Source organism: Sinohyriopsis cumingii, chromosome 4, assembly GCF_028554795.1.
Source record: "Sinohyriopsis cumingii isolate HCF-2022 chromosome 4, ASM2855479v2, whole genome shotgun sequence".
In the NCBI taxonomy this organism is placed as follows: Eukaryota; Metazoa; Mollusca; class Bivalvia; order Unionida; family Unionidae; genus Sinohyriopsis; species Sinohyriopsis cumingii.
The window spans coordinates 5,070,876-5,097,833 of NC_142964.1; the positions used below are offsets into that span (position 1 = coordinate 5,070,876).

At 36.7% G+C, this 26,958-nt stretch overlaps 1 protein-coding gene across 2 annotated transcripts in view; it reads left to right on the plus strand.

Moving 5' to 3' along the window:
• Nucleotides 1-8,089: 8,089 nt before the first annotated feature.
• The window catches only part of LOC149800564 (leucine-rich repeat serine/threonine-protein kinase 1-like), a 231,780-nt gene continuing 212,911 nt past the window's right edge, over nt 8,090-26,958 (plus strand). For both annotated transcript variants that reach the window (XM_089954509.1, XM_089954510.1), the window contains exons 1-2: nt 8,090-8,340; nt 19,556-19,824. In XM_089954509.1, coding sequence (XP_089810635.1) covers nt 19,585-19,824 — 240 coding nt within the window. In that variant the 5' untranslated portion in view covers nt 8,090-8,340; nt 19,556-19,584. The remainder of the gene's footprint in view (nt 8,341-19,555; nt 19,825-26,958) is intronic.

Consider the following 26,958-nt stretch of genomic DNA (forward strand, 5'->3'; position numbering starts at 1 on the left):
TTAACGATCTCAGGAATCCCACTTACGATATCTTGCTGTGTTTGTTTGATCGTGTCCAATGTTTTCTTGATGTCAGAAAGTTTCATATCAGTGGTGGGTGGAGTACCAAAGAATTCCTCTGCGGTTTCATTAATTTTTCTAAAGTTTCTGCGAAGATTTGCAAACGCGTTTACGTGAACGTCATACTCGGCCCGCAACGTGGATAGTTTACCGTCAACGGCGTCAACATAATTTTTCGTCGCGGCATCTTCCGGGGATGTTGGATCTCTTAAAACCACTATTTTGTTTCTGTTCATGCTGAGTTCACCTGTCGTTGTGTCGCCGGTCATTTTTACGCGTTCCCCTGCAGCTTTCTGCGTATCATCTCTTAACGCCGCGATTGATATTAGTGAATCTCTGATTTTTCCGCTGTCAGTGAACACAGGGATGTTACCCGGAGTAGCTCCAATAACTCTACGAATTATTTCATGCCATTTGATATCGCTGGTTTTTAGTTTTCCGTGTCGGTCCTGAAAAATAACCTCATCTGGGTCTATCCCGGATAACTATAAAAGGCTGTCGATTTCATCCTTGGTCGCATATTTTGATAAATCTACGTCTCCGCGTATTTTTGTCTTTGTTTCGATGAGAGATCTTCCGTAAATATCAACCATTATTTGCTAGGGAATTGTTTAAATCGACCCGCGGTATACTCGTGCACGACTTTGTGAGGTGATTTGGTTAATTTTGATATCACGTCAAGAACATTTAATACTTCACGGCCACATATTGGTGGATCGGTTAGTGTTTGTGTTGGTAGCGTTGAATACCAAACTGTGGATGGAGTATTTTGCACGTCTTTTAGAAATTCAACTGGCGGTGCTAACCCATACGAATAGAAATAGATAATTCTACGTGAATCGATCGTCTAAGCAACCCAGTGAGTTCCTGGACCATCACTGTTATCAAGATTAATAATTCCAGTTTCTGGATTATTCGGTTGTTGCGATAACTGATCTCTCATAAAGACACCCTTGAAATTTTTTATATTTAATTGTTTAACAGCATCGAGTAAATCAAAATTTGACATCGGTGTTAAAACACTCTGTTTTCAATAGCGGCGTTTGGGATACCATGAGGGTGGAGTTCCTGGAAGTCTTAGACCGTATCCGCTCACGAATTGTCCTTTTTTGTATCCTTTTCCAGTTGCTTTCTTTAATGCCATTCCAGCAGCTGTTCCAACAGCTCCTAACGCGGCTGCTTTTGCGACTGCGGGAGCGGCGGCGGCAATCAGTGCTGATATTGCTGCGAGAAGGGGAAATATACCACCGGTTTTAACCATATCCTTAATGGCTTTTGGAGCGAAACAAGTTGGGTTCCGGTTTTTGCCTGTTTTGCTTTATTGAAGTGTTTTAGTTGAGTTTTAGTCAGCGATAACTTGTTTGGACCACCATTAGCGATTTGATCTTGTTTTAGTGTTATCGTTGCTCCACATGCGCTCGCGTTTTTCGAGTGTAATTTTTTCATCTGACCAGGAGTCAGAGTGACATTAACGTGACTATATGACATTTTTATAATTAACGCGATTGATCTAATTGTCTATATGTTTTCCACTGTGCATCAACGACTCTCATTCGACCACTAATGCCTTCAAGTAACATTGCTTTGTCACTGAGGATGACCGCGATTGCTCTGTAACCAGGGTCGAGACCAGCAACTGGCGGGTTATTAACATGAGCTCGGAAGTGTATATCAACGACAGATTGCTTGGATAAATCAAGATGCTCCAACGAAAAGTAATAAATTGGATACAGATTTGTAAAATCATACTGTGATATTGACGTCCCAGTATCTATATTTAGATTACGCGCCAGGAACGTCAGTCAGCGATTGTATGCGCGCGCCACATGATTATTCAGAAAACTTAATGATATATTTTCGGACGGTTCTTGTTGTCCGTTTATTCTCAACGAAACATCAGTAACGTTAAATTTATCAAATATCATATGAGATTGTTCCTGGTTGTTCAATCGGGTTTTATTTTGCAACGCAATAAAAATATGTCGTGGCGCAGAAACACCCTGCTGTGATGCTATATGCCAAGTAAATAAACCTCTGACGGAACTCTGGATGGTGTCTGTGGTTACTGTTAACCACGATATCAATGATTTGCCACCTTGATTCATAAAAGAGAGTAATCGCGGTTCTTCCGTGACCGACGGAGATAATACCGGCATCCACTGTGAGAGTTCTGTTATATTTACTCTACCAGCATCAACACCATCGTCTCGCCAGATCGCATCATTATCATTACTTTTTCTTACGAGCACAACTGTGTGTCTAGCTCCAAAGATGACCTTTCTAACATCCCTGCAAAATCTAAAGATGTGAGTTAGTGGAATTGCATATGAAAAACTTTTATTCTCGTCTGATTTTAACATTGTTCGGCGTGTTGCAAATCACAAGTTGTAAGTCGCGTTAGCACCAATAATTACCGACTCCACATCTGCGTCAGTAGCAGCGTTAGTGTGTGTTTTTGGTCGTCTCGTAATATATTGATTAAAATCAGCGTTGTCGGCAATATCTTTAGCAAACATCATTGATGGCCCGGATGATCTTACGTAATCATCAGAATATCTTGCTAGACCAATTATTGTTGTAGCAACATCGACATCCTTCTGAATCGATTCGATATTTCTTCCATCAATCATGTAGATGGCGCTATCAAATAATGCCATAATTCCGTTATTGACAAAACCAACTTGGTCATTGGGATCGTAGTTATTACCATCCGCTTTTACAAGGTCGCCTTCTACTTCAATAAACGCCTCACAGGGCAGGAAATATCTACTTGTATCATGAACTTGAAGTTCGATACGCCCTCGTTGATTTGAGTTTTTTGCATCATAGGAATAAAATTGATAATCACGCACTGAATTATCTCGCTCGACCGGCACATCTACGTCAAATGCTGGGTCGGATATGCGTTTGAACATTTTATATAATTGCATATTTTCCAAATAGTAATCATTATCGTCTCACACGAAGTCCACTTCCTGCTATCAAATTCGCTGTTATGTTTCTTTGTGCGTCAGATTCCTGATCTATCAACGCCGCTAGTTTCTGATTTGCAGCTTGATTTATCACCTTACTGACATCCGCGACCATAATTTCTGTGCTTGGTAATTTCACCGGTGGTGGTTTTCGTCGCATTAATCGCGCTAGTCTTTCTTTGATTGCCGAGAACGCCTTACCAGCAGCACTAACAATTGCACCAGGAGGTTTTTCGCCAACAACATTAATGGCTTTCATTGATAATTGTTTTGCAAGAGGGCCAATTTTTGGTGCTAACCCCGCAAATAAACCCTGAACCACATCGCCGAGTCCGTCTCCGTAAGTTGCTCTATAGATTGGAAATTGTGAGTTTATTGCTCTGACCTGCACAGGTGTATAATATCTGTTGTATATGACCATGTTATGTTATTTATTATTGTTTAATCGCTGTAATCGTTAACGAGTTCATCAATGAGTTCTTGGTAAATACTAGCATCCATGACACCACCTTGAAATAATCGCCGACAAATATCAGCGGCTTCATTAATTATTTCTGGTGAGTTATTTCCAGCTCGTTTTCCTCCATTGAGAACTTCTAACCGCGAAACGTCATTGAAAATATTATCAAGGCAGGGAATAAAACCACTCCCCAAACCCTTGCCGGATGTTTTTTTCATGCTAGTTGGCTGTGTTATTATCGGGGGTGTTTTTAATGGGGTTGACACATCTGCAGTCACAACAGGGCTTGCAACTCTCCTTGCTTCAACATCTTTCTGAAATTTTTCAAACTCATTTTCGTATTTTGTCGTGACCCGCTGAATACCTTTATGTGTAGTAAACACCAACCGTTCCCACTGGTCATACTTTAACAGCGGTGAACCCGGCTCCAGGTAGTTTTCATAATTATTAAATTCACCTACAAGATCAACCGCGTTATCGTAATTTTTCATCCTAATATTTTTTGCCGTATCCTCCTTGATTTCTGCTTTACTAGGTTTGTATTCCGGCGGAGCTTCGGCTCCAGGTAGCGTTTCTGACGCATCTACGAAAACTTCTTCGGGGGGCCTTGTTGCAACTCCCCTGATAGCAGTGGCCGCCTTAGCAGCTGTTTCAGCAGATCGTTCAGCTGCGGCTGCTAGCCGTCTTGTCGCAACATTTTGTTGTTGAGCAGTACGCGATAATGATGTGGTAACAGGCTTAAACAATAGTTCAGTTGATTCTGTAAAACCTTCCTTAGCTTCTTGCTGTAATTGTACTTTTTTCTTAAATCCTCCTTTACAGGGATATATTTCTTAAGTGCTTCTTCTCGCTCTCTAGCTAGTCTAGCTGTGTAAGATTCCGAATGTACCATTATTTGGTATAGCAATTTTTAAAATCATAGCAGCAGGAAGGCACGCCTCCAAATTGTCACCGACAATCGCGCATTTTTCCTTCGATGACAAAGAGGAAAAAAACATACCGGCGATAACAGGTAAACGAAATTGTTTCACGCTGGATACGCACTTGTTTTTACGATTTTTTGTGTTTTTGTAGGAAGGCTTAATTTGCGAAAATACGAGTAAACCAATTAGAGGCTGTTCGCCCTCCCTGCTGCTTTGCCTCTGTCAGACATCATAATTAAAAAATGCGACATTCGCACATAAAATCGGTACTGTAGTGGTTCCATTCCTACAGTCACGACCAATTGAAAATCTCGACATTCGAGACTTAACCAGTCGCGAAAGCATTAGTTGCATAGGCGACTTAAATCCTTTTGATTGATTAGTCTGGCTATCATTCCCATTCCAAAGAAGACGTCGACCGGTGACATCGTACATCTCTACTTCTGAGCCACGTGGCGGCTATGAATTTACCACGAAGAATGATCATAATGATGAGCCACCAGCCATAGATGGGCTAAGTTGTTTGCCCACGACAGCAATGAGTATGGCCAAATTACTTCACTGGAAAGCTACTTCTCGGGGATGGATGGAATTCGGTTTCCTGCGTCGCCATTTAGGGGTCCTTTTTTCAGAGCCTCAGACTGGTACTTTGTCGATGTTGCATTAGATCCATGAAATTTCATGCAGCACGAGCTGAAATTTTTGATGGGGTATTTAATTTAAAGTATGTGAGAGTAGGAATATTGAAGCAGGCCCTTGATAATGTGGTCAAATTGACGTGCTTTTTACAAGACATATTGAATTTCACAGAGTGGTCTTTTGTAAAGTGGGGGCTAGATCAGTTAAAGAAAAGGAGAAGAAATGATGAGAAAGATACTGAAAGAGGAAGTGAAGAAGATAAAAGATAACTGGGCTAAAGAGAGATTGGAAAAAGAAAACAGAAAGAAAAAGAGGCCTTTGAAAAAATTCACCAAAACTGGATGAAGGTGCAGGAACAATTTAGATTGATAGGACATCATGAGTGGACACCAGACGATGAAAAGAAGAAGAAAAAAGGAATCATCGAGAAAGTGAGGCGATGGTTGAAGAACTGGATAAAATAGAAGAAAAAACCTAAAGGTCCTTTTCAGGGCCACTCATATACCTCGAAAAGATTTGCTTTCTTGCCTAATTATTTTTAGTGGGTTGTATAGTTGTTTGTGTGATAAATTTATGTTCATCCATCTATGTCTGTATGTCGTATGTGTTATATATGTCTATGTTCCGAAAGTCCCGTTTCCGCAAAGCGTTCTAGGTTCTTCTCCGCTGTTTGCTCCGATAGAGGTAAGCTTCTTGCAACATTGTTACCAATCTTCAGTACCGTGACGTCACCCCACTGGTTCCATTCCTATTGTTCCTAACGGTAAGTCGCATTGTCCCTATATAGGCCCAATACCTTTTTGACTGGAATTTCCATTGTCCCTATACAGAACCACGACCTTTTTGACTGGATTTTCCATTGTCCCCAAATCGCCCCCACTATACTACTGGTTATTAAATGCACATGGTGGCGGCAAATTCAAGATTTTCAATAGGCAATTTACTCTGACCCCTCACCCCTACATAACTGTCCAAATATAAAAATTGGTACGGGAAGGGTCGGAGTAATCTCGGATTAAATAATGGTGTGTTTACTTTATTAATTATCAAATACCATTTACTTATGCAACACTATTATTTATATTCTCGAATCAACAAATCGAGCGGACCACTGAGAGACTGCGATCCACTTAATCGTCAGACCCCATGATCAATCTAATTAAAATTAGACGTCCAAAGTCCCTCGCATAGACTGTGGAGATCTGATAGACTGACCACACGATATGCCAAAACAGAACTCTAACAGTTAGGTTGATTTTGCTGTATAACATACCAAATGCTATTCTTGTTATGTCGTAGTAGTAGTAGTAGTAGTAGTAGTAGTAGCAAAGCAGCAAGAGTTGTTCTATTAGTGGATGTGGTAGAAGTAATTGAATCTTAAGTCTAGCCGTATCTTCCCTAGCTACACCTTGGCGGATCGATCTGATGTTTGAGCACTTTGCACTGGCGACAGCTTTGGATTTCACGAATTTCCTTCCTTCACGTGTAACCAATAACGTTGAACAGAGGTACATCGCTCGAGGTAATTTGTAAGTTTAATATCGAACGTTGGACTGCAAACCAGAAAGAAGCCATTACAGGTGTATCTGAGGACAAGGATGTGTTTGTGCAAATACGGACCGGCAGTGGAAAATCACTTATGTGCGCGTCCATTCCAGTTGTGTACACCCCGTATCTCGATCGTGGAGGAACAGTGTTTAATCTAAACAGCTTAATTTTGAATGGATGCTACAGCAACGCTGAAATATCTGATCGATAAGCAAGTGTGTACATAGACTGACATATCGAAACCTTGGCTTGCGAATATGGTCGAGTCGTCGTTGCAGTGTGTGTGTGTGTGTGTTTGTGTGTGCGTGTGTGTGTTTGTTTAGCGAACAGTTTGGGGAAATGGAAGAATTCATTAAATTGGTGTTTTAACTATCTGGAATTTCCTTCACACTAAGAATTGCATGCGTTCGATGTGTCGTTAAGTGGTAATTTTTGCCCCCGGGTCAAGTGGTGACAAGTAGATAAATACAGATGATAAATAAATGTATCTAACCCTCTCCGCTGAGTCCAGAACGATCGATATATATATATATATATATATATATATATATATATATATATATATATATATATATATATATATATATATATATATATATGAAAAGTCCCCACCCCTGTCGAATTTACAGTATTATCTGATCATCTACAATAGTCCATCAATATGAAGATTTAAAAAATAAACAAACACCCAGAGCAAACGAATAAAAAGTAAACGAACAAAATGGTTGTTTAAACTCGGACTTTTTGACTAATCGAATCGTATTAAAAGTCGTTATTTCACCATCCGTTTCAAATAATGAATATCTGTTGGAGCTATTCATCTGCTACTAGAACAGAGATCATTAGGCGAACAATTACTCTTTATCTGATACGGGACATTGTAAAGTGTATATGTTGAGTATATTTATTTCTTTTAAACCACTATATATCGCTAGCTGGCATTCACAATGACACAAGACACAATTTTAAATAAATCGTTGGAAAAGGCTAAGTATTTGCAGAGACATAGTACTTACGCGCAATAAAAGCATACACACTGTTCTAAATATGCCATCCTGGAAAGTCAGTAAACTGCTTACACACACACACACACACACACACACACAGAGAGAGAGAGAGAGAGAGAGAGAGAGAGAGAGAGAGAGAGAGAGAGAGAGAGAGAGAGTACAATGTGGACTTACATGAATTGATACTTTAAGATCAGAGTTGTAATTTAGTTTTAAGCAGCAGTTTACAATATAACACCTGGTGATTCATCAGATGCATTACATGCCTTTGAAATTCAATCGCATTAGTGAGAAAATGTCGGCATATCTAAGAAGAAACAAACAACAACAAAAATTCCAATTCAGATCGGCCAGTATCGACTGTGTATCCCAATCGTACACTCAAGCGCTGAAAAATTTGACAGAACGATTCCTGTTTTAAATGTAAGAGTTAACTCCCTTTGACTAGTTGGCTTAGAGGAAATGAGTACTACGCTGAAAAGGAAACGTCTTACACTTTGTCTTTCGTTATCACAGTATCACGAGATAAACAGATACATAACAGTTTATAGTATAACATAAATGATATCTCGGCTGATGAAGGGTCAAAAGAGAAAAAAAATGTCTCGAGAGGGAGGAGGAGCATACATTTAACTGTTTTTGTAGTTTGCGGTAACTTACATTTCTGTCATTAGTACGGCACCTCGTCAAAACGAACAAGACTTGCTTCCGTGTGGACAGCACGGTTTCAGGTACATCATGCGCTCTCTCTCTTCCTTAATTTTTTTTTTTTTTTTTTTAACATTTTTCTGCTTAATGCCGTAGGTGTTGATTGTAAATGTTTATATGAAACTTGCTTTCACCAAGTACAGCGAGAAACAAAAAGTAGAAATTAGCAGTCAGGGCCGTTTAGAGCGACCACGGGCCCTGAGGTAAGTATCACCCGGGCATCTCCTAGTTCTTGTTCATGCAAAAATTTTCTTTTATAAAATTACAAAGTGTTGTTCGGTCCGGTCCCGGTCCACGGGGATATATCCCCTTCCCCCCCCCCCCTTCACCGGGACTCAAATCGTTGCTTGTAATTTACCTTTCATACATGTACTATATAATAACTACACTGCCATAAAGCTGTTTTGAAACTTGGATTATCTAAACCGTTGTCCATCATCTTTGCGCATTATTGCATGATCATGCGTTCCTTCTGTACATGTAGATTGAAATCCAGTCAAAAACAAGGTATAAGCAACCAGACAATGTATGTGATGTAGTTTAGATGCATTTTGATATTATTGGCTTGTATTATAGTGTTGTTCCAGTTATTGATTATAATCAAACACCAGTTGGTTGAGCAAAGCATAAGATAATCGATTGTAAAACTCCATAATCAATTGTGTTTAAAGGGAGACTGATTCTTTTTGGCTGCATGCAAACACAAAGGTTTGTAAATCTCCTGTATAAATGGTAAATAGAGCTTCCTATCCACTAATGTTGATCTGAATTATTTATTTCCTTCACAACTTACAAATATAAAACCGTTACATATTCTGTAGTTGCAAACATTCAGAAACATACAGTTATGATTACATGATTAAGATGTTAAATTGTTGAGTTAATAAATTTAAACACATTTTGACAATTTGTTTCCATTAAAATGTAAAATCCTTGGCAGTATTTGTAAATAATGACAAGCAAGAAAACCATGTCCTTCTATGCTTTAAATTATAAACACATCACATATAACTGAAAGGATTTTGGGGGAGATGGCAACAGTTACATAAGACTGATCAGCCATAAAAAGTTGCTTTCATTTAACAAAGTAGTAGAACAAAAATAACACAATAGAAAAAAATGTTATATTTTTATCAGGTTGAAGTATACTTGTGATTAAAAGAGATTACTACTCCACATATACTAACATTTTGAACTCTTGAGCAAAAATATAACTATAACAAACAAAAATTAAAATTTGCTCTTAGTAGATGATTATAATCGATTATCAGTTGGTTAAATGGAACAAGTTAATGATTACTAAAGTCTGACCAATTCCTACCACTAGTATAAGAAGTGTACACAGTACCTTATATTGAACTCCATACTATAGTAGTGTATGCTGAGCATTTCTTACAAGTATAACAGCTTTGATGTTATGTTGACCACTCTGGTGGCCTAGTGGTTAGAGCTTCAGCCTTGGATGCAAAATATCGTGGGTTTGATCCCCGGCAGAGTCATACCAAAGACTTAGAAAAATGGTACTAACAGCTGCCTCGCTTGGAGCTCAGTATTAAGAGGCTAGTGTTTGGACTGGTTGGCCTGGTGTTAGGATAATGTGACTGGGTGGGACATCATGTTACATGTCTGCGGCATGATGCCCCCGTGCTGGACATCACTATAAACTGCCACATTGCATACATCGTAGCAATATGACTGAAAAACTGTTAAAGCTACATTAAAAATCCAAATCACACACACGCACACACACTGTAAAGTCTCAATTACTCACTGATTCTGCCATGCTAAATTTTGATCTTGACTTAGATGTATAGTTCTCACTATTGTCGGGAAGATAACATATAAGGTGGTGTAGTTGGGAGGGAGTAGCATCCTTCTTTCTTGGTCAGATTTGTTCAATGGGTTTATTAATTCATAAGAAAAGAATATTTACAGTTTTAGGCAGCAACTACACTACAGTACAGCAGAACTTAAAATTTACAGAAAAGGGAATACATGTAATTATAAACAGACCCTTTGAAAAGAATTTGTACTGTGTAACCTTTCCTTCAATATTGATTATTCAGCCAGTCAAATGTTATTCAGAAGTATTATAAAGTTAGTGACCTAAACGCTGCAGTGCTCAGGGGCCTGCCACCTGTTGAATATCAGCTTCCAGTTTGCACATACACAACCCCTTAATTGAAATCATGGGAAGTTCAAGCACTTTACAGCCATTTTTGATAAAATCCTTGAAGGTACATGTACATATTGTTCACTGATTGTGCTTTAAAAATATCCTCATATTAGGTCAGTACAGTTGGAATTCAACTTCCTGAAAATTAAAAAACAACCATTATCCTCCTTTCCAGCACATTTTAGGAATGTATTGTGTTTGCATTTAAGTTTAATGTATCAGTAGTTCCAGTTATCTGTTAATTTATAAACATAAGACACACCGTAATCTAACACCACAGAAAAGCCAGTCAGCCTGGATGTGAAAATGAAGCTGGTATTTTAGGGCAGAAAGAGTTGCATACCTTGTTAGTTTTTGCTACTGGTGTTATGCTGTTGCATGGATGTTGATTACTTTTTATTTTAGGGCAGGGGATATTTGGATAAACTGCCGCAGAATGAAATACCCATAACTAAGGGACAAGGCCTTTTGTCAAGTTACATAATATCGATTATGTTTTATAACATACAGGAAGAGAAATGTTTCACGCGGAGAAAGTTATCATAGCAGCTCACAGCTAATTTCAATGCTCCATATTTCCCATGTTACAATGAAATCAGGAAAAAGTGAAGAAAGAATAGGCCAGTTCCTATTAACTACCACTTCCCATCCCCCCATCTTGCCTTGATGGTGAATTCTAGTGGCATTTTTTTATGTGATATACAGAATAAATGCCTATGTTATCTCTGTACATGAAGTTGTATTATTTCACATCGTTTATATTCCATTGGTTTCTTCTTCACTTTTATGCCTATTGGTTAGAGCGCCTGCCTCAGATGCAGGAGGTTGTGGGTTAGATCCCTGGCAGAGTCATATACTAAAGACTTACAAAAATGGTACTAACAGCTGCCTCACTTGATGCTCAGCATTAAGAGGTTAGTGTTAGGACTGGTCGGCCTGGTGTCAGGATAATATGACTGGGTGGGACATCATGCTACATGTCTGCGGCATGATGCCCCAGTGCTAGACATCATTATAAACTGCCACACTGCAGACATCGTAGCGATATGACTGAAAAATTGTTAAAGCTACGTTAAAAATCCAAATCACACACACACACACACACACACTTCACTTTTATGCTTTTGTTCCTGTATGTGATCTTGTCAAGACATGAAAATACTCATGAAAACACTGCATGCATGATCAATAAATAAATGCAGCTGTAGTCTTTCATCCAGTATGATCTTTGTACCAGTAGCCCAACTCATTAACACTGTCATCTTGAATAACATAATAATAATAATAATAATAATGAGGACTTTGTATAGTGCCTAATCTTTAGAAGCTCTGAGCGCTTTGCAACATTAGACAACACATATAAGATAAAAAACATATAATGATATGATTACAAAAACAAACACCATGAAATTAGAAAACATAAAAAAAACGTGCTGAGAATATTTAAGGTAGGAAACATTATTAGGTCTTTAAGTTTGTTCTTGTAGTTGAAATAAGTGAGTTTTGAGAGCACTTTTGAATGGGATCACTGTCTTTGTGTCTAAGTTCAGTGGGCAATTCATTCCACATTGCTGGGCCCTGGTATGCAAAAGAACGCTGTCCATATGACTTTGTTTTCATAGTGGGAATAATGAGTATACGATTGTCAGAAGAGGAGCATAAGTATCTTGCTGGTGTGTACACATGGGTGAGGTCGGATAGGTATGTTGGACTAGAGTCTGACAGTGAAATGTAGCACTGAGAACAAATTCTATGTTTGATTCTGGATCAAATGGATAGTGTAGGGTACAGAGCAGTGGGGAGGTGTGCTCTGATCGTGGTACTCTAAGTATGATCCGAGCAGCTGTATTTTGAACTTTTTGAAGTTTCTGGAGTAGATATTGAGATGAACCAGACAGAATTGAGTTACAATAGTCCAGTCTTGAAAGTACTAATGAACACACAAGTGTTTTAGTGGCATCAACTGAAAGATATTTGTGAATGGAGAAGCGTCTCAGCTGAAGATATGCAGCCTTGCATATGTTTATGACATGTTGGTGCAGTGTGAGAGTACTGTCCAGAGTAACACCTAGGTTTTGTACTGATTGTGTGAATTTAATGTTGGTGTTGCTGATATTTATTGTTTAAGGTAAAGGATGTGAATGAGAAAGTCTTTGTGTTGTGATCAGAATGGCCTCAGTTTTATCATCATTCATCTGCAGCTTGTTACATGTCATCCATGATTTCACATCAGAATTGAACCTCTCTACACCTTGGATGGTAGAATCAACTTCAGTTGGGTGGCTAGATTTGTGTATTTGGGTGTCATCAGCATACAATTGGTGAGACACTGGATGATAATATATGACACTTGAGAGCCACTGAGTGTATAGAATGAAGAGAACAGGTCCAAGAACAGACCCCTGTGGAACACCAGAACATAGATCAACTGGGCTGGAGTGTATTCCATTTGCAGATACAATTTGTGTCCTGTTGACCAAGCAGGACTTGAACCACAGTAAGTCTGTATCATGAATGCCAAATACATGCTGGAGACGGTGAAGTAATATATCATGGTCTGTTGTGTCAAATGCTGCAGACAACTCAAGGAGGGTGAGGACTGTAATCTTTCTACTATCCAACGCAGAGAGAATGTCATTAACTACTTTTAGAAGAGCAGTTTTAGTACTGTGGCAAGGGCGATATGCAGATTGTACATTGCTAAAAAGACTGTTTGAATTCAGATGAGATACAAGCTGGGATAGAAGAACCTTTTCAAAGATTTTTGATATGAATGGGAGATTAGAAACTGGGCAGTAGTTCTTTAAATCGCTATGGTCTTGTTTTTGTTTCTTCAGCAGATTCAAGGGTAAGCTTAAAATTATGCCAGTGATCTCTCCGTTTATTTTTGATCATATTGGGGTAAGCATGAAGTAGGGGTGAAACAATTCAATGATGTATCGATGCATTGATACTTTTGCTGAAATAATACACATATCGATACAAGAGACAGAGAATTGATACAAAAAAATACTTAACGTATGTATGTTATTTTAGTCTTCAGCAGTCTTGAATAATTATTATTAGTTGCCTTGTTATTCACTAAAATTATAATCCATATGAAACAACATTTGCAGTCACTGGCACGCATCTTTATTTGTAAAAATGTAAAAGATTATTTGAGAAAACCCACTCACCATCTACAAGTTAACACAAAATGACATAGTTCATAATCTGCCCCCCACCCCCCATTTCATGCTAATTATCTTAACCCAGAAGTATGTTCAGCATATGCTATACATTCCAAACGTGTTCCACATGTTTAAGAAAGTACTTTATTCATTATTTAATAACCACTTTCATGCGAAGTTTCTACTTTGGATTGTATTTTGACTCTTTTAGTACATTTGAAAGCTACGCTACCGGCGTGTTGCAAGTTGAAATATGTTACATTGAAATCTCATTTGTGGTTATTGCTTGTTCTGCTCCAGGTTAAACAATAATGACCAATCAGAAATCAATGTAGCTTATTCTCTGCATGACAAACAGGAAGTATTTGCAGAGCAACAGAGAGACTTTGCAGGAAAGTCATTAGATATGTCAAGTACTTAAGCAGAACCATTCATGAAGAAAGTTTTACAGATGTGTTTAAAATATGGGCTACCTAGAAAATGCAAATGTCTGATTCCCAGCGTGGTGTATTATGTACTTGCTGATGAAAGTGATAGTGACAGTAATTGTTAAAGTTATGAAGTGTATCAGATTATTGGAGCTGGGAAAGTGTTAATGGAAACACCAGTGAGTGATTTTGAGCCTGAAATGGTGTTAAATACAAGTCAGATGTACATGCTGAATGGACAAAATATAGATAGATGGCATGACCCATTCAGTGGTATTTCGAAATTAAATGTACAAAGGGTAGAATACTGTGCCTAACTAAAATGGAGACTATATAAATGTATACTGCAGTTCTTACTTTTTTAATTAATCAGATTTTCCTTGTAGAAAATATGGTACAAAACCATATACATGTATCCATATCAGGCTTAAGATAAATTGAATAAAATAAGGGTTTAAAATGCAGTTAAGAAGTAAAGATATTTATTTTAATGCCTCTGTCTGCAGAAGCATTGATGGACTTAAATACCATTATACAGCATTATGGAACAGATAACACATTTGGCACAGTTGTCAGTAAACTACTGATCTAACAAAGGAAGTTTATGTTTGTGAAAAATCCTATTTTGGAGCATATGTATTCAGAAGATAATATCTGTGATCTCTGGAAAATTGTAAATAACAGTCACAAAGATAAGTTTCGCAACATATTCAAGCTGACAAAGCTAGCTATGTATATACCCCTTCAGAGCAAAGAATAGAACATAGTGTAATTGATACAGACAAAAGGAGCAGAGTATGCTCAGAATTAATTAACAGATTAATACTTAATACAACTAGAGGTGATATCTGTTAATTAAAGATGTTGATTTCAATAGAGCTATAAGAAAGTTGAACAGGACGATAGAGAGGCAGATATTGAAGTTTAGATAAATATTGACCTATGACCATTTCTTCCTTCCCTCCTTTTTCTTTGATAAAGGGGGAGGTCCCCCTTAAGATAAAATCCTGTCACCATCTCTCCTTAAATTGTACATGGGAAACAAATTTGGAATTGCTCTTTTTTATGCACAGATATTGAACCAGAGAAATGAAGGTGTTGATGAAATAAATGAAATTGACATAGAATGAGTGATGGGGCAGATTTCAAACTGCTCAAGTCTATCACCCTGTGTAAGTTAAAAGAAAATTGTAGAATATGACTGGGTGTAGTCAGTAGTTAACCTTCTTCACTAATAAATGTAAGTACCTGTGGCTGCAGCGGTCTTTTTTAATGTGATAGATTTTGCTGTTATTCAACACTATTCCCGAATTCCCATTCCCATATTTGTTTTCTGAAATTTTCTTTGTTTGAGAAAATTGCTTATTTTATTCTGCTTTGAAGATAATATTGTAATGTCTTGCAAGTGTAACTGAGACATGAAATTGATAATAATAATGTTTTCAAGGGAGTTAAATGGAGCCACCATTAAATGGCCTAATACGCTGGACAAAACTCACTGCAACCAACAGGTAGTCTGTTTGATTTAATTATTGTTGTTATCTTCTCATCAGTGAGAATTGCATATAAATATATGATAACTATATGTCTATCTGCATACTGGAAATACAACCAAAAATGTCAACATACATGAAAGGGCATCACCTACCTTCCAAAGATGGAAAGACCATCAAGTTCACATGTGCGTAGATATGTATCGTATCGGAGGCTGCGTGTCATGTATCGATAAGCGCCACAAGACAAGTACATTTGGATTTTTTTTATTGTGATATATCCAAAGACTCTTAGCATATTGCCACATTCCAGGTCACTGTCACATTAGCACATATGAGACTACAGGCACATCAGCACATTCAGTATCTCATACTTTATTTGGAATACCACTGGAATTCAATTGGAATTTTATATATTTGGAGTTGCGATAGAAGTTTTAGAACTATTTGGGATTTAATTCAGTTCTTTTTAAATTTTCACTTTGTATTCTCGGGAAATAAATTATTTGTTAAATTGTACAAAACTTGTTGGTTTTTGCTCATTTATGTTACTTAAAAGTCCACTGAGTCATAACAACATCAAAATTCATTAGTCTTTACTGAACAAACATTTTTTTCTTGCTCAGATTACATTATATTCTTTTATGTGGGGGATGTCATTTTTCATTTTACATACATGGTAACCAGCATAACTGGTGGAGGACGAACCCAGGTAAACCCTGGTAAGTACCACCCATGGGAAGTTACTGGCAAGCATTCTCACATACCCACATTGGCTGCATCTGAGACTTGAACCCACGCAGACAGAGGTGTGATGGCAGTGATCGATAAAGGCAAGCACATTAGACCACTTGGCTACCCATGTCCCCAGTAAATATAAGAACAACTGAATAAATTGTGTGCATAATGCAATTTTCTTGTCACATGTTCTGGAAAATGATAAGAAAGCAATAACAACAGCTAACACTGCTTCAACTATGAAAATAAAAACAGTAGATTGTTATAGTACCCTAGGAAATGTATGTCATTGCTCCCTCTACCCCAAGTCATTTCACCTGTGGGTAACTAAGTACATCTGAATGAACATTTAGCAGAATGGAGAACTTACATTCCAATCCATTTACCTGAGGATTTGAAGTCTATCATTCATTGTTGAAACCTGTTGTTCATTTCCTATGGTTTTTCTTTGGGGAAATCCCACTTTCTGAATGGGAATCACCATCAGTGACACCAATATCTGGTATTTTGTAGTCAGGCTGACTAGTGGGCATGTTGGGAAATTTTTACATTTTTTTTAAGTGCTGTGTACATTATTCAGAATGAGCATTATCAATGTTTTACTTACAAAGTAATGGGGTTCTTTTTTGGGAGCTAGTGGTGGAAATGACTTAATGTTTTGTAAGACACACAACCATTGGACTCCATCACCACTATGCAAAGACAACCAATCAGAATTCAGCCAAAGGCAGTTACTGAAGATAACAGCAAAGTTAGTGAGTAATTATTTTGGATTATCTTAATTAAATGCCCAAGAAAAGGTTAGAACCAGTGTTGTGTGAATTATGGGGCTATTAATTTTGGTTGCAGGCTGTTTAGTTAACAGATTCAGTTTTAACTACAGTGTGAAACAAAAAAACATTAGTTTATAATTTATTACCATTTTCTAAATTGTTGCAGACTAATATGATAGCATGTCAAGATGGCTATCATAACAGGAGATACAGCATGTTTGTCTTCATGCTGTTAGTAGTTAAGAAGAATAAAGAAAACACTTTTTATTTTATAAATTTAAATTACATTCCGATTTATAGTAATTTAGTAGCTGTACTAATTTTTAGTGATACATTCTGTTCTTTGCTACATAGTCATATCGGTGCCCTGGGTGGCAGAGTGATCTAAAGCACTCGTCTTTACCAATCACTGCCATGTCATCTCTATCCACAGGGCTTTGAGTCTTGTGCTCAGCCATTGTGGGTATGTGAGATAGCTGCCTGTAGCTTTTTGTAGGTCAGTGGTTCTTACCAGGGTTTTTCTCAGGGTTCTTCTTACACCTATTATGCTGGCTACAATGTCTAGCCTATCTTAAGCTGAGAAAAGGGATTAAACCCAAAACAACAGGGTCATATGACTAGTTCAGAAGTTATTGGACCATGTCAAAATAGAAACAGCTTTTAAGCCAAGATATTGTTGATTCCATTTAGACATAGTCTTTAATGAACCTTGTAAAACTCAATTTGTCCAGAAAAAATTGAAACCACCTGTAATTATTTTGTATAAAAATGTGGTGTAACACAGTTCTGAAGCTCATTAACTTTGCTCAATTTTAATGAAACCTTAAATGTCAGTTACAGAAATGATTTCTTTAGAACTTTCTGATAAAGAACAAACATTGTTGCTTTTTAAAAAAAACCTAGTTTAATTATCCTAAAAGAGGCATCGTACATGCCGTGTACCTCATGTCCACTACTTTGTTTTCACTCCCATTAGATCTTGTGTGATGTGATTGGTACATGTTATCATTTTGAGGAATTGTGATACGGAGTGAATAATTTCTGTATGTGTACGTTCCTGCAGTGATAAAGATATAGTGGCATGAAATAAGTGACTGTCAGAAAACTTATTGCACAATCAAAAGTTAGACTGGGACATTGTTTAGCTTCCAAGGAATTGCACAGATAGCTTTACTATAAGGGAAACTTTCTGTAAGCCAGTAATTTAAGGTAACTTAAGGCATAGTTTTTATTGCATTGATTTTTTCTTTGCATTGCTGAAAAGTACACAGAACTGAAGAACTTTAAGACAGGTTAAATTGAATTTGATTTTGAGTTGGACAAATCTTTATTGTGTAGTCAATATTAAGGAAAGGTAACTCTTTGTATTTAATCTAGCTTTTCTATTCAGAATTGTGGTTCCAGAATTTTGTTGATAATAAGGACTATTATTTGATTTTATTGAAGACTTTATTTTAGGGATATTTATTGTGTATTGGTTTATCCTCATATTCATCGGTTTATAATGAACTACATAATGTGGGTACAAACAGCTGCAAATATTTGACCCCATTTACTATCAGTATTGTCAGTAGTGATGGTAGCACACAGATTAAAGATAAAACTTTGATAGGAAAATGTCAGAGTTATGAAATGCTGTTCCATGAATTGTTTTGGCAGAAGAAACATTTGATAGATCTGGAAGGGTTTTCATTAAGAGCTCCAAGCAGAAAAAAGTATGAATATTTTGGTGTCCTTTAACATTGTATTGCCTTTTAACTTCTACCAGTTGTGTTTTACTGGATTTGGAAGAATTAGGGATTTAGGATTATTAAAGACAATCTGTTACATATTAGTGATTGTAATACAGTGGTATGTTGTTTATACTTGCTTATAAATTGAGTCTAACTGCAAACAACAAAGATCCTGGTCTGCTGTAGCATAACGTGACTGCAGATCAGGGTCTTTAGTGTTTGTTTTTCTGATTACTCCTAACAAACTGCACAGACCCAGATCTGCCAGCAAATTATGAGATGGTAGATCTGAGTCCGTGCAGTTTTCAGTTGGACTCGTCTTGTAAGCGATAATTTTAACAAATTTTGAAATGATTATAACCATGTGAATTAGGAGATCATCTCAAATATCTCAAAAATGATGGAAAAAATGAAGCAATTTAATTGTTTAGATTTGTAGTGATCACTGAATCCCAAGAAGATCAAGAAGGAGTTCATTTGATAGGCAGTCCAGTCTTCTTTAATGATTACCTTTTGTCAACAGTCATGTCTAATACATTGAACCTTTTCTGATGTCGTTTCTGGTGTCATGATAATGTTCCCAGCTACTTGAAAGAAAGTCTTGGGTTGGCTGCCTTAGGGGAGATTCATTTGCAACAACTCTTTTGTCAGTGTACTAATGATTTAATTTAAAAAAACAGTGCATGACACAAAAACCTTTTTATGAATATTTTATTTGTTTTAACAGATAAAACATCAGCCATACAACTGGTAGCCATGTTGAGCAGAAATGCAGAGAAGGTGAAGGAGCTTTTGGAAGCAGACAACATAGCAGGTCTCATTGCATGGTTTGAAGAAGAAATTGGCTTTGAGGACAATGGAACCATCTTGGAGATGGTTGATGAACTTCAACAGGAGGGAATTTACCTCCTGCATGACATGTGTATGAAAGGACAAGAAATCGTTGTGGAAATGCTCATCACCTCAGGATGTGATATTAATGTACAGTCCCCTCAGGTAATCCAAATTACCCTATTTGCATATGAATAAAGTACCATAATTCATGCATAGTAAACCTAGATCCAGAGTAGAATAATTACTGTTTTCCGCAAGCTGTAATTATCAGGGGTGAATTTGGCACTTAGAGTGTTTGACACATTCAAATTTGTTATAGTAGAAATATATGGTTCTTCTTCAGATATGTTACCCAATCATAATACTTTAGGAGAACCACTACTTACTTGCAAATCCAGATCTCCCAGATTAAAACTTTAGTTAAAAAGCTAAATGTTATCTGCCCACCTATGTGGCAGTTAGATAGAGGGATCTTTCCTTGATACCTGGATTGGTGCCACAACCTGTGAATTCTTAAGTTACTGCTTATGTTCGTGTTGAGTAGAATGTTCTCTACAGACAGGTAGGCCTCGCACAATCCATGCAAGTAGTTGGAAGATTTCTACCTTAATGCAAGTTGTAGGAATAATAGAGATTAGATAATAATAAAAATATATGAACCAACTTCAGAATCTAAATATTGGGGTGGGATTATTTTTGCTGATGAAGAAAAGTGACTTTATGGATTTTAATCAATACTGTCAATTACCGAATAACTTTTTGTTCTAGTTTTCTATTTGCTCTATTACCTAATTTTTTATATTGCTCATGAAAAATGTTCTGTTTTGGAGAGACTAACAACTAACATAATTTCAAATTTTCTGCATGTTCTGCTGTAAAATTCTTGAGATCTTGGATTGTTTGTATTTCTTCAGCTTTGCCTTCAGGTCAGCTTACTTTCTCCGTATTTCATCATGATCCATAGGGAAGAGTATTCAGGGGAAGGAATAATTTTTTCCCCTCTAAATGCTGCAAAAATCTCTACATGTTACTTGATTGATGTTGTGAAAAGCATTGTCTTGGATGCTGGTATAAGTATCTAATCACCTAGCTTAACTTAATTGTGAAACAATTGCATATGGTACCACTCATTATATTTAAATAGTGATATATCTCCTTGTAAGTGTGAGTAAGGGAGAGCTCAGTTTTGTTCATGAAGGAGAAGTGAAGGATCTTTGGGAGCAAACACAGAGGGTCTCATTTTGTTCTTTGAAGAATTTGGCTTAGCGGATGATGTAACCATCTTGCAAATGGTTTGCCTCCTGCATGATTTGTGTGAAAGGACAAGTATTCCTTGCAGAAATTGTTGTCATCCCAGGATACGAGGTATTTCTCAGTAAGTGTAAGGGAAGAAAATGTGAGTACTGTGATATGTATTCAGTGAGATACAGAGAACAGAAATAGTTTTTTTTTCTTCCATTAATAGGTCATTAATGAGACCAAGAATGTCATCACTTTCATTGAAATATTTAGTTGAATCAGTGACACAAATGATTAGTATATTTTACCTTTCTTAGCCGCCTCCAGTGTTAAGAAATGGAATGTAGCCTCATTGTTTTTTTCCTCCTTTTTGAAGAGTGGTTTGTGACAATCATGGAATGTAGCCTCATTGTTTTTTTTCCTCCTTTTTGAAGAGTGGTTTGTGACAATCATGGAATGAGACTCTAACATAGGGGTCTCAAACTCAAACTACCCTTAGGGCCACATGAGGGCATTTTCGATGGCCAAAGGGCAGCACCACCTTTGTTATCTCTCATGATACATTGTGATGCCAATCATTTTGTGGGCCACAGGAAATGGTTTGGTGGGCTGCGTGTTTGAGATCCTTGCTACAACAAGTAAGCACAGTCATCCCTCGGCATAAAGCCTCTCATTATAACAGTACCTCTCTTACAACAAGGGTATGGTCCTGGATACGTTGGTTACATTTTGTTGTGTCATTGTTAAATATTTAGTTTATTTATGTTATTCCCATGTTCATTGAAACCATTGTAGAGTGTGTCAGGAAATTTTCATTGGCATATGCTTCCCTCATTTATAAAGCATACCTTTCAAAAAACTGCTAGCTCCACTTGGTAATTTTCACTTCCTGAACTAAAGAGGTAAATTGTATATAAAAAAAGAGCAGGTAACTTTTGTTACATTTTATATATTTGGTAATTCATTCATTACACTTTCAGAAGCTGGTATTGTCTAGTGTGGCAAATTCATTTTCAATATTCAAAAACTGCTAAAGATAGTGCACTTTAGACTAATTCAGGCTGATTTTTTAGCACAAAGGAGCAGTCATTTCAGGCTGATTTTTTAGCACAAAGGAGCAGTCATTTCAGGCTGATTTTTTAGCACAAAGGAGCAGTCATTTCAGGCTGATTTTTTAGCAACTATTTTTTTTTCATGTGCAACTTCCAAAAGTACAGTAACCAAAGAAATGTCAGCCACATGACATCAAAGCAGCTTACAGGTATAATAATATTTTCTCCAATGTGCGTGTTTCAAATGTAAAAAAATTCACATTACATAACATCACTCTCTCAAAAGTACATAACAAGTAGTGAGCGTCCCCTTAGACCCAGATCTTCTGTTGCATATTGTGCTGGCAGATCTGGCTCTGTTCAGTTCTTTAGGAGTAATCAGTAGAATAAACAACATAGACCCTGATCTTCAGGCACTGTACGCATCATGGCAGATCAGTTGTTTTTTGCAATTTGACTTGATTTACAAGCGAGTATATAGGGTAACTTCCATTGACAGCATTATAAATATGGAATATTTTATGGTACATTGTGTATGTGTGTGATTAGGATTTTTAATGTAGCTTTAAGAATTTTTCAGTCATATTGCTATGATGTCTGCATTGTGGCAGTTTATAGTGATGTCTAGCACTGGGGCATCATGCCGCAGACATGTAGGATGATGTCTCACCCAGTCACATTATCTTGACACCAGGCCGACCAGTCCTAACATAACCTCTTAATGAGCACCTTCGCGAGGCAACTGTTAGTACCATTTTTGAAAGTCTTTGGTATGACTCGGCTGGGGATTGAACCCACGACCTCCTGCATCCGAGGCGGATGCTCTAACCACTAGGCCACCAGAGTGGTCTATGGTACATTGTAATTTTTCATAAAAATGATAAACGATTATTAGCTTAATCTTTTATTGCTTGTACGCATACAAATTTTAATTAAAAAAAGTTTGAAATTGACAACAAATTAATTTCTTGGGAAAGGTGCCATGCCCAGAGACACAATAGTAGCTGATCTGGGATGGATCTGATTTGGTGACAGGTCCACGATTTGACCACGGAATCACGATGTCTTCTAAAGTTAATATTTAATTGGGTAAAAATAATTATTAAGTTGTACAGCTCCCTCAAGTTATAAGGTGCAGTTGGGGACTACAACTTCCGGCTGTGTTATAGACAGAAGCACCATATTAGTAAATGCATGTAATATATCTGTAGGTGGGTGGGTGGGAACAAAATGCCAGTCAGATGTAATGTAATAGTTTATGTTTAATGTATATTTTCACCTCAGTAGCTGTGCAGTAAATCTTGTCAAACATGAACATTTTTTCCTACGAAATCTCATATTGACTTACATTTGACAGACAAGTCCATTATAATGGAATGTAACAACAGTGTAGTACCTGCCTTTAATAAATATACTTTTCAATCAGGGCTTTCAGTATCAGCTGAGAGCCGGGTGATTTACCTGGCTACTTTTACTTTACACACGGCTACTTAAAATTATAACCTGTCTCTCCATCCCCTCCCCCTGCCCACTTGCCTGCTTTGGCAAATCACCCTCCAACTTTAAATCTAATGGAAGACCCTATTTCAATGCTTCTTTCTAATCTACTGATGCATTATCATCAAGTTTAAAGTGATTTTAAATGTTGAAAAATCACATTTATGTGGAAAAGAGAATTGTGTGATTTGATTCAAGATCAGTTCCAGACTCTAAGAACATTATGCTTTTTTAATAAAGAACTCAAAATCGTACATTGACCACTTCTAATCTCATTCTACTGTTAAATGATTAATAATCTATGTGAACTCAAACTCACATATTTACCACTTCTATTAACATTTTTCAGTGAAATAAATGAATATTTAGTACAAGAACTCAAAATCATGCATTTTAACCACTTCTAATTGCTTTTTTTGTGAAGTAAATGAATATTTAATGTTCTATAAGAAATCAGAATAATTTGTTTCCCACTTCTAATCACATTCTGCAGTGAAATAAATGAATATGTAATAATCAGTATGTAAAAGCAGAAGAGTACTGTCATGTTATTTTTGTCACTTAAACATCTTGGCATCGGTTCAAAGGACAGGTTACCAAAGATGATTAGCAGCTGGATTATGTCATATTCTGCAGCAGAGATTTAGAAATTGTAAAGTACAAAATACAAGTCAAAAACTTAAATGCCTGTATGTAATCCATAAAAATAATCCAATTACTACTTGACATTTGTTAACAAAGAACAATATTCCAAAGCACTGTGTGTATTCCAAGCATTGTTACCCATATTAATTCTTAATTCCTTTTGTGCTATTAGGTAATAAAGAATTACAGAGTTCCTGCTATTTGACTTCACTCTTAAATCAAACTGATTATAAAATGTAACCATGTAAACAGACCTTATTAGCTAGTACAATATTTCAATCAATCGAGTGTTCCCACCAGATCAAAAGGTCACTTTAAAAACATAGGTTGCCAATATTCATACTTGTTTCTTGCTTATTCAAGAAAATTCAAACATCTATTATATCATTATCAGTTTTGCCTGCTGGAAGCCATTGATACTATGACTGAATTACTCAAGCTTGAGAAACAATTCCTGTCATGAATTTATTTTTGATATTTGAGTCATCATTTTTTCTTCTCTGTATGCTACTTGGAAAAAAATGCTGCTGTATTTTTACTGAAGATTTTATCTTCTCTTTACATTTTCTGGCCATGCCCATCAGCCATATTCTCTCAGCTGGTACCTGAGTAAAAGAAACTCGTAAAGATATTTATGTCAGCCAGTGAAATTGATCTTCTTTTGCTTATTTGGCATTGAGTGCACTCTATTCAGTACGCCAGCTTGGGTAACTCAACTCGGCCTAAAATCAATTGCAACAGTCGTTGTTTTATGGAGTCATTCTATGCATTTGCCTCTTAGGCATCATAATGCCATAAAAAACGAATATGTGTGTTTTCATTTGACTGACCATCCCAGTTTTTCCAGTGCTGATCCTAGTAAAAAAATTTTTGTACAAAACACAAAGAACTTGTTTGTTCATCTAATTGAGTTTGTTTATCCAAGTACTGGTATATATATATATATATATATATATATATATATATAGATATATATATATATATATATATATATATATATATATATATATATATATATATATATATATATATATATATTCCCCAAAATTGATTTTTTCATGTTACTGAGCTGGTTTAACCCAGTACTTGAAGTACTTACTGTATTATATACATTATAATTTATTTTTTTTAAAGCCAACCTACCTACCCTAGTTTAAAACCAATGCAGTTAGAAACACACTTTTGGGGGGCCTAATTAAAAGGACACTTTTTGGCACTAGAAATGAAAATTAATCATTAATGGCACAGCAGCATACAGTAAATTCTTATATTTCAGTGATACATCAATATCGATCATTTTCTTACAGGTTCTATTCAAGATGAATTTTTATGGGGGTGGGGAATAAAATGGTGGAATATGTTAGTTTTTATGGTCTAAAACCAAAAAAACTAAAACATTTGCTATCCATTATTGTGGGATCATAGTCATTTTTGGAGAACTCCCGTTGTTTGCCAGATTTTAAATTTGGATAGGCTTGTTTTTTAAAATTGTATAAGTTGCCACTGCGTTATATCTGATATGTATGTACATGTAGATAAATGGGTCTGATTTGAAATCATGATTATTAAGTTTGTAACTGATATTTATTTACACAACAGGATGTTACTAGATATTTAATCATTTTATATAATACTTACCATATATATTTGATTATAACCCAGGTCCAACTGGGAACAGTATTATACCCTGGTCTGCTGTCCCATATTGTGCTGTTAGATCAGGGTCTGTGTTGTTAATTCTACTGATTACTCCTAACAAGCTGCATAGACCTAGCTCTGGTGGCACATTATATGTGGGTCTGTGCAGTTTGCAAATGGATTTGACTTATAAGTAAATACTTATGGGCCCAGTCTTATTTACAGTATCATGTACCTCACTATAGTGTTTTCCCCATGATAAAGTCCAGGTAGCTAGCCTAAATGGGATAATTATCAAAGGAATCCTTGGTAGGATTGAACATTTGCACTAGTCCAGTAAATCTAGGTTATAGTTAAATTATTCAGAGAATAATGGAATTTTGATTGTAGCTAGTGAAAATGAAAAAAAATAAAAATAAACGGAACACTAACAATTGAAAGCAAAAAAGGACAGAAAAGAATTAAAGAATGAAATAGGTACAACCCAGTCCACTTGCTCATGGTAAGAAACTAAATTTAAAAAAAATCCTAACTCATATTACAGGATAACTGATTATTGATATTTTTTGTGTTCATGAACAAAAGTGTCCTAATTACCAGGTCTGTCTTACACAAGATTGGCTGGTAGTTGAGTGTTAGAGTGGCTGCCATCACAAGTTACACGTACCACCTGTTTTGCATGTGAAACATCCCCAAATTTTCATGAGATAACTTTTTGGGGTCACTATCTGGGACTAACGATTTAAAAATTCAGCAGGCATGGATCCCTGCTTGGCAGTTAATAGGTCAACATATGTAGCAAAAAGACGGTGAACTTTGAAAGTGTCCAGGGCCTATCATCAGGTAAATATGTCATCTTATTTATCAGTTCAGTCACTGATATACTATCTGTCCATGTGGGTTTGAGTCTTGGGCTCAGCCAGTATGCAATGGCACTCTCATATAGGGGCAAGGGGGGGGGGGTTACCCCCCCCATTTCACCTCTAAAGATGTTGTGATGTTTTGGCGTACATACCAAAAACTTAATAGCTGTCCACTACCTATTTGCCTCCCCTCCCCAAAAATAATTATGCGGGCACTCCTTTCAGTGTGGGTTTGTGAGAAAACTTGCCATTATGTTCCTGTGGGTCTGTGGTTCTTACCAGGGTTTTCCCAGATTCTTCCTCTATCAGTTATACTGGCTGCCATGTATAGCCTATCCTGTGCTAAGAAATGGCGTTAAACC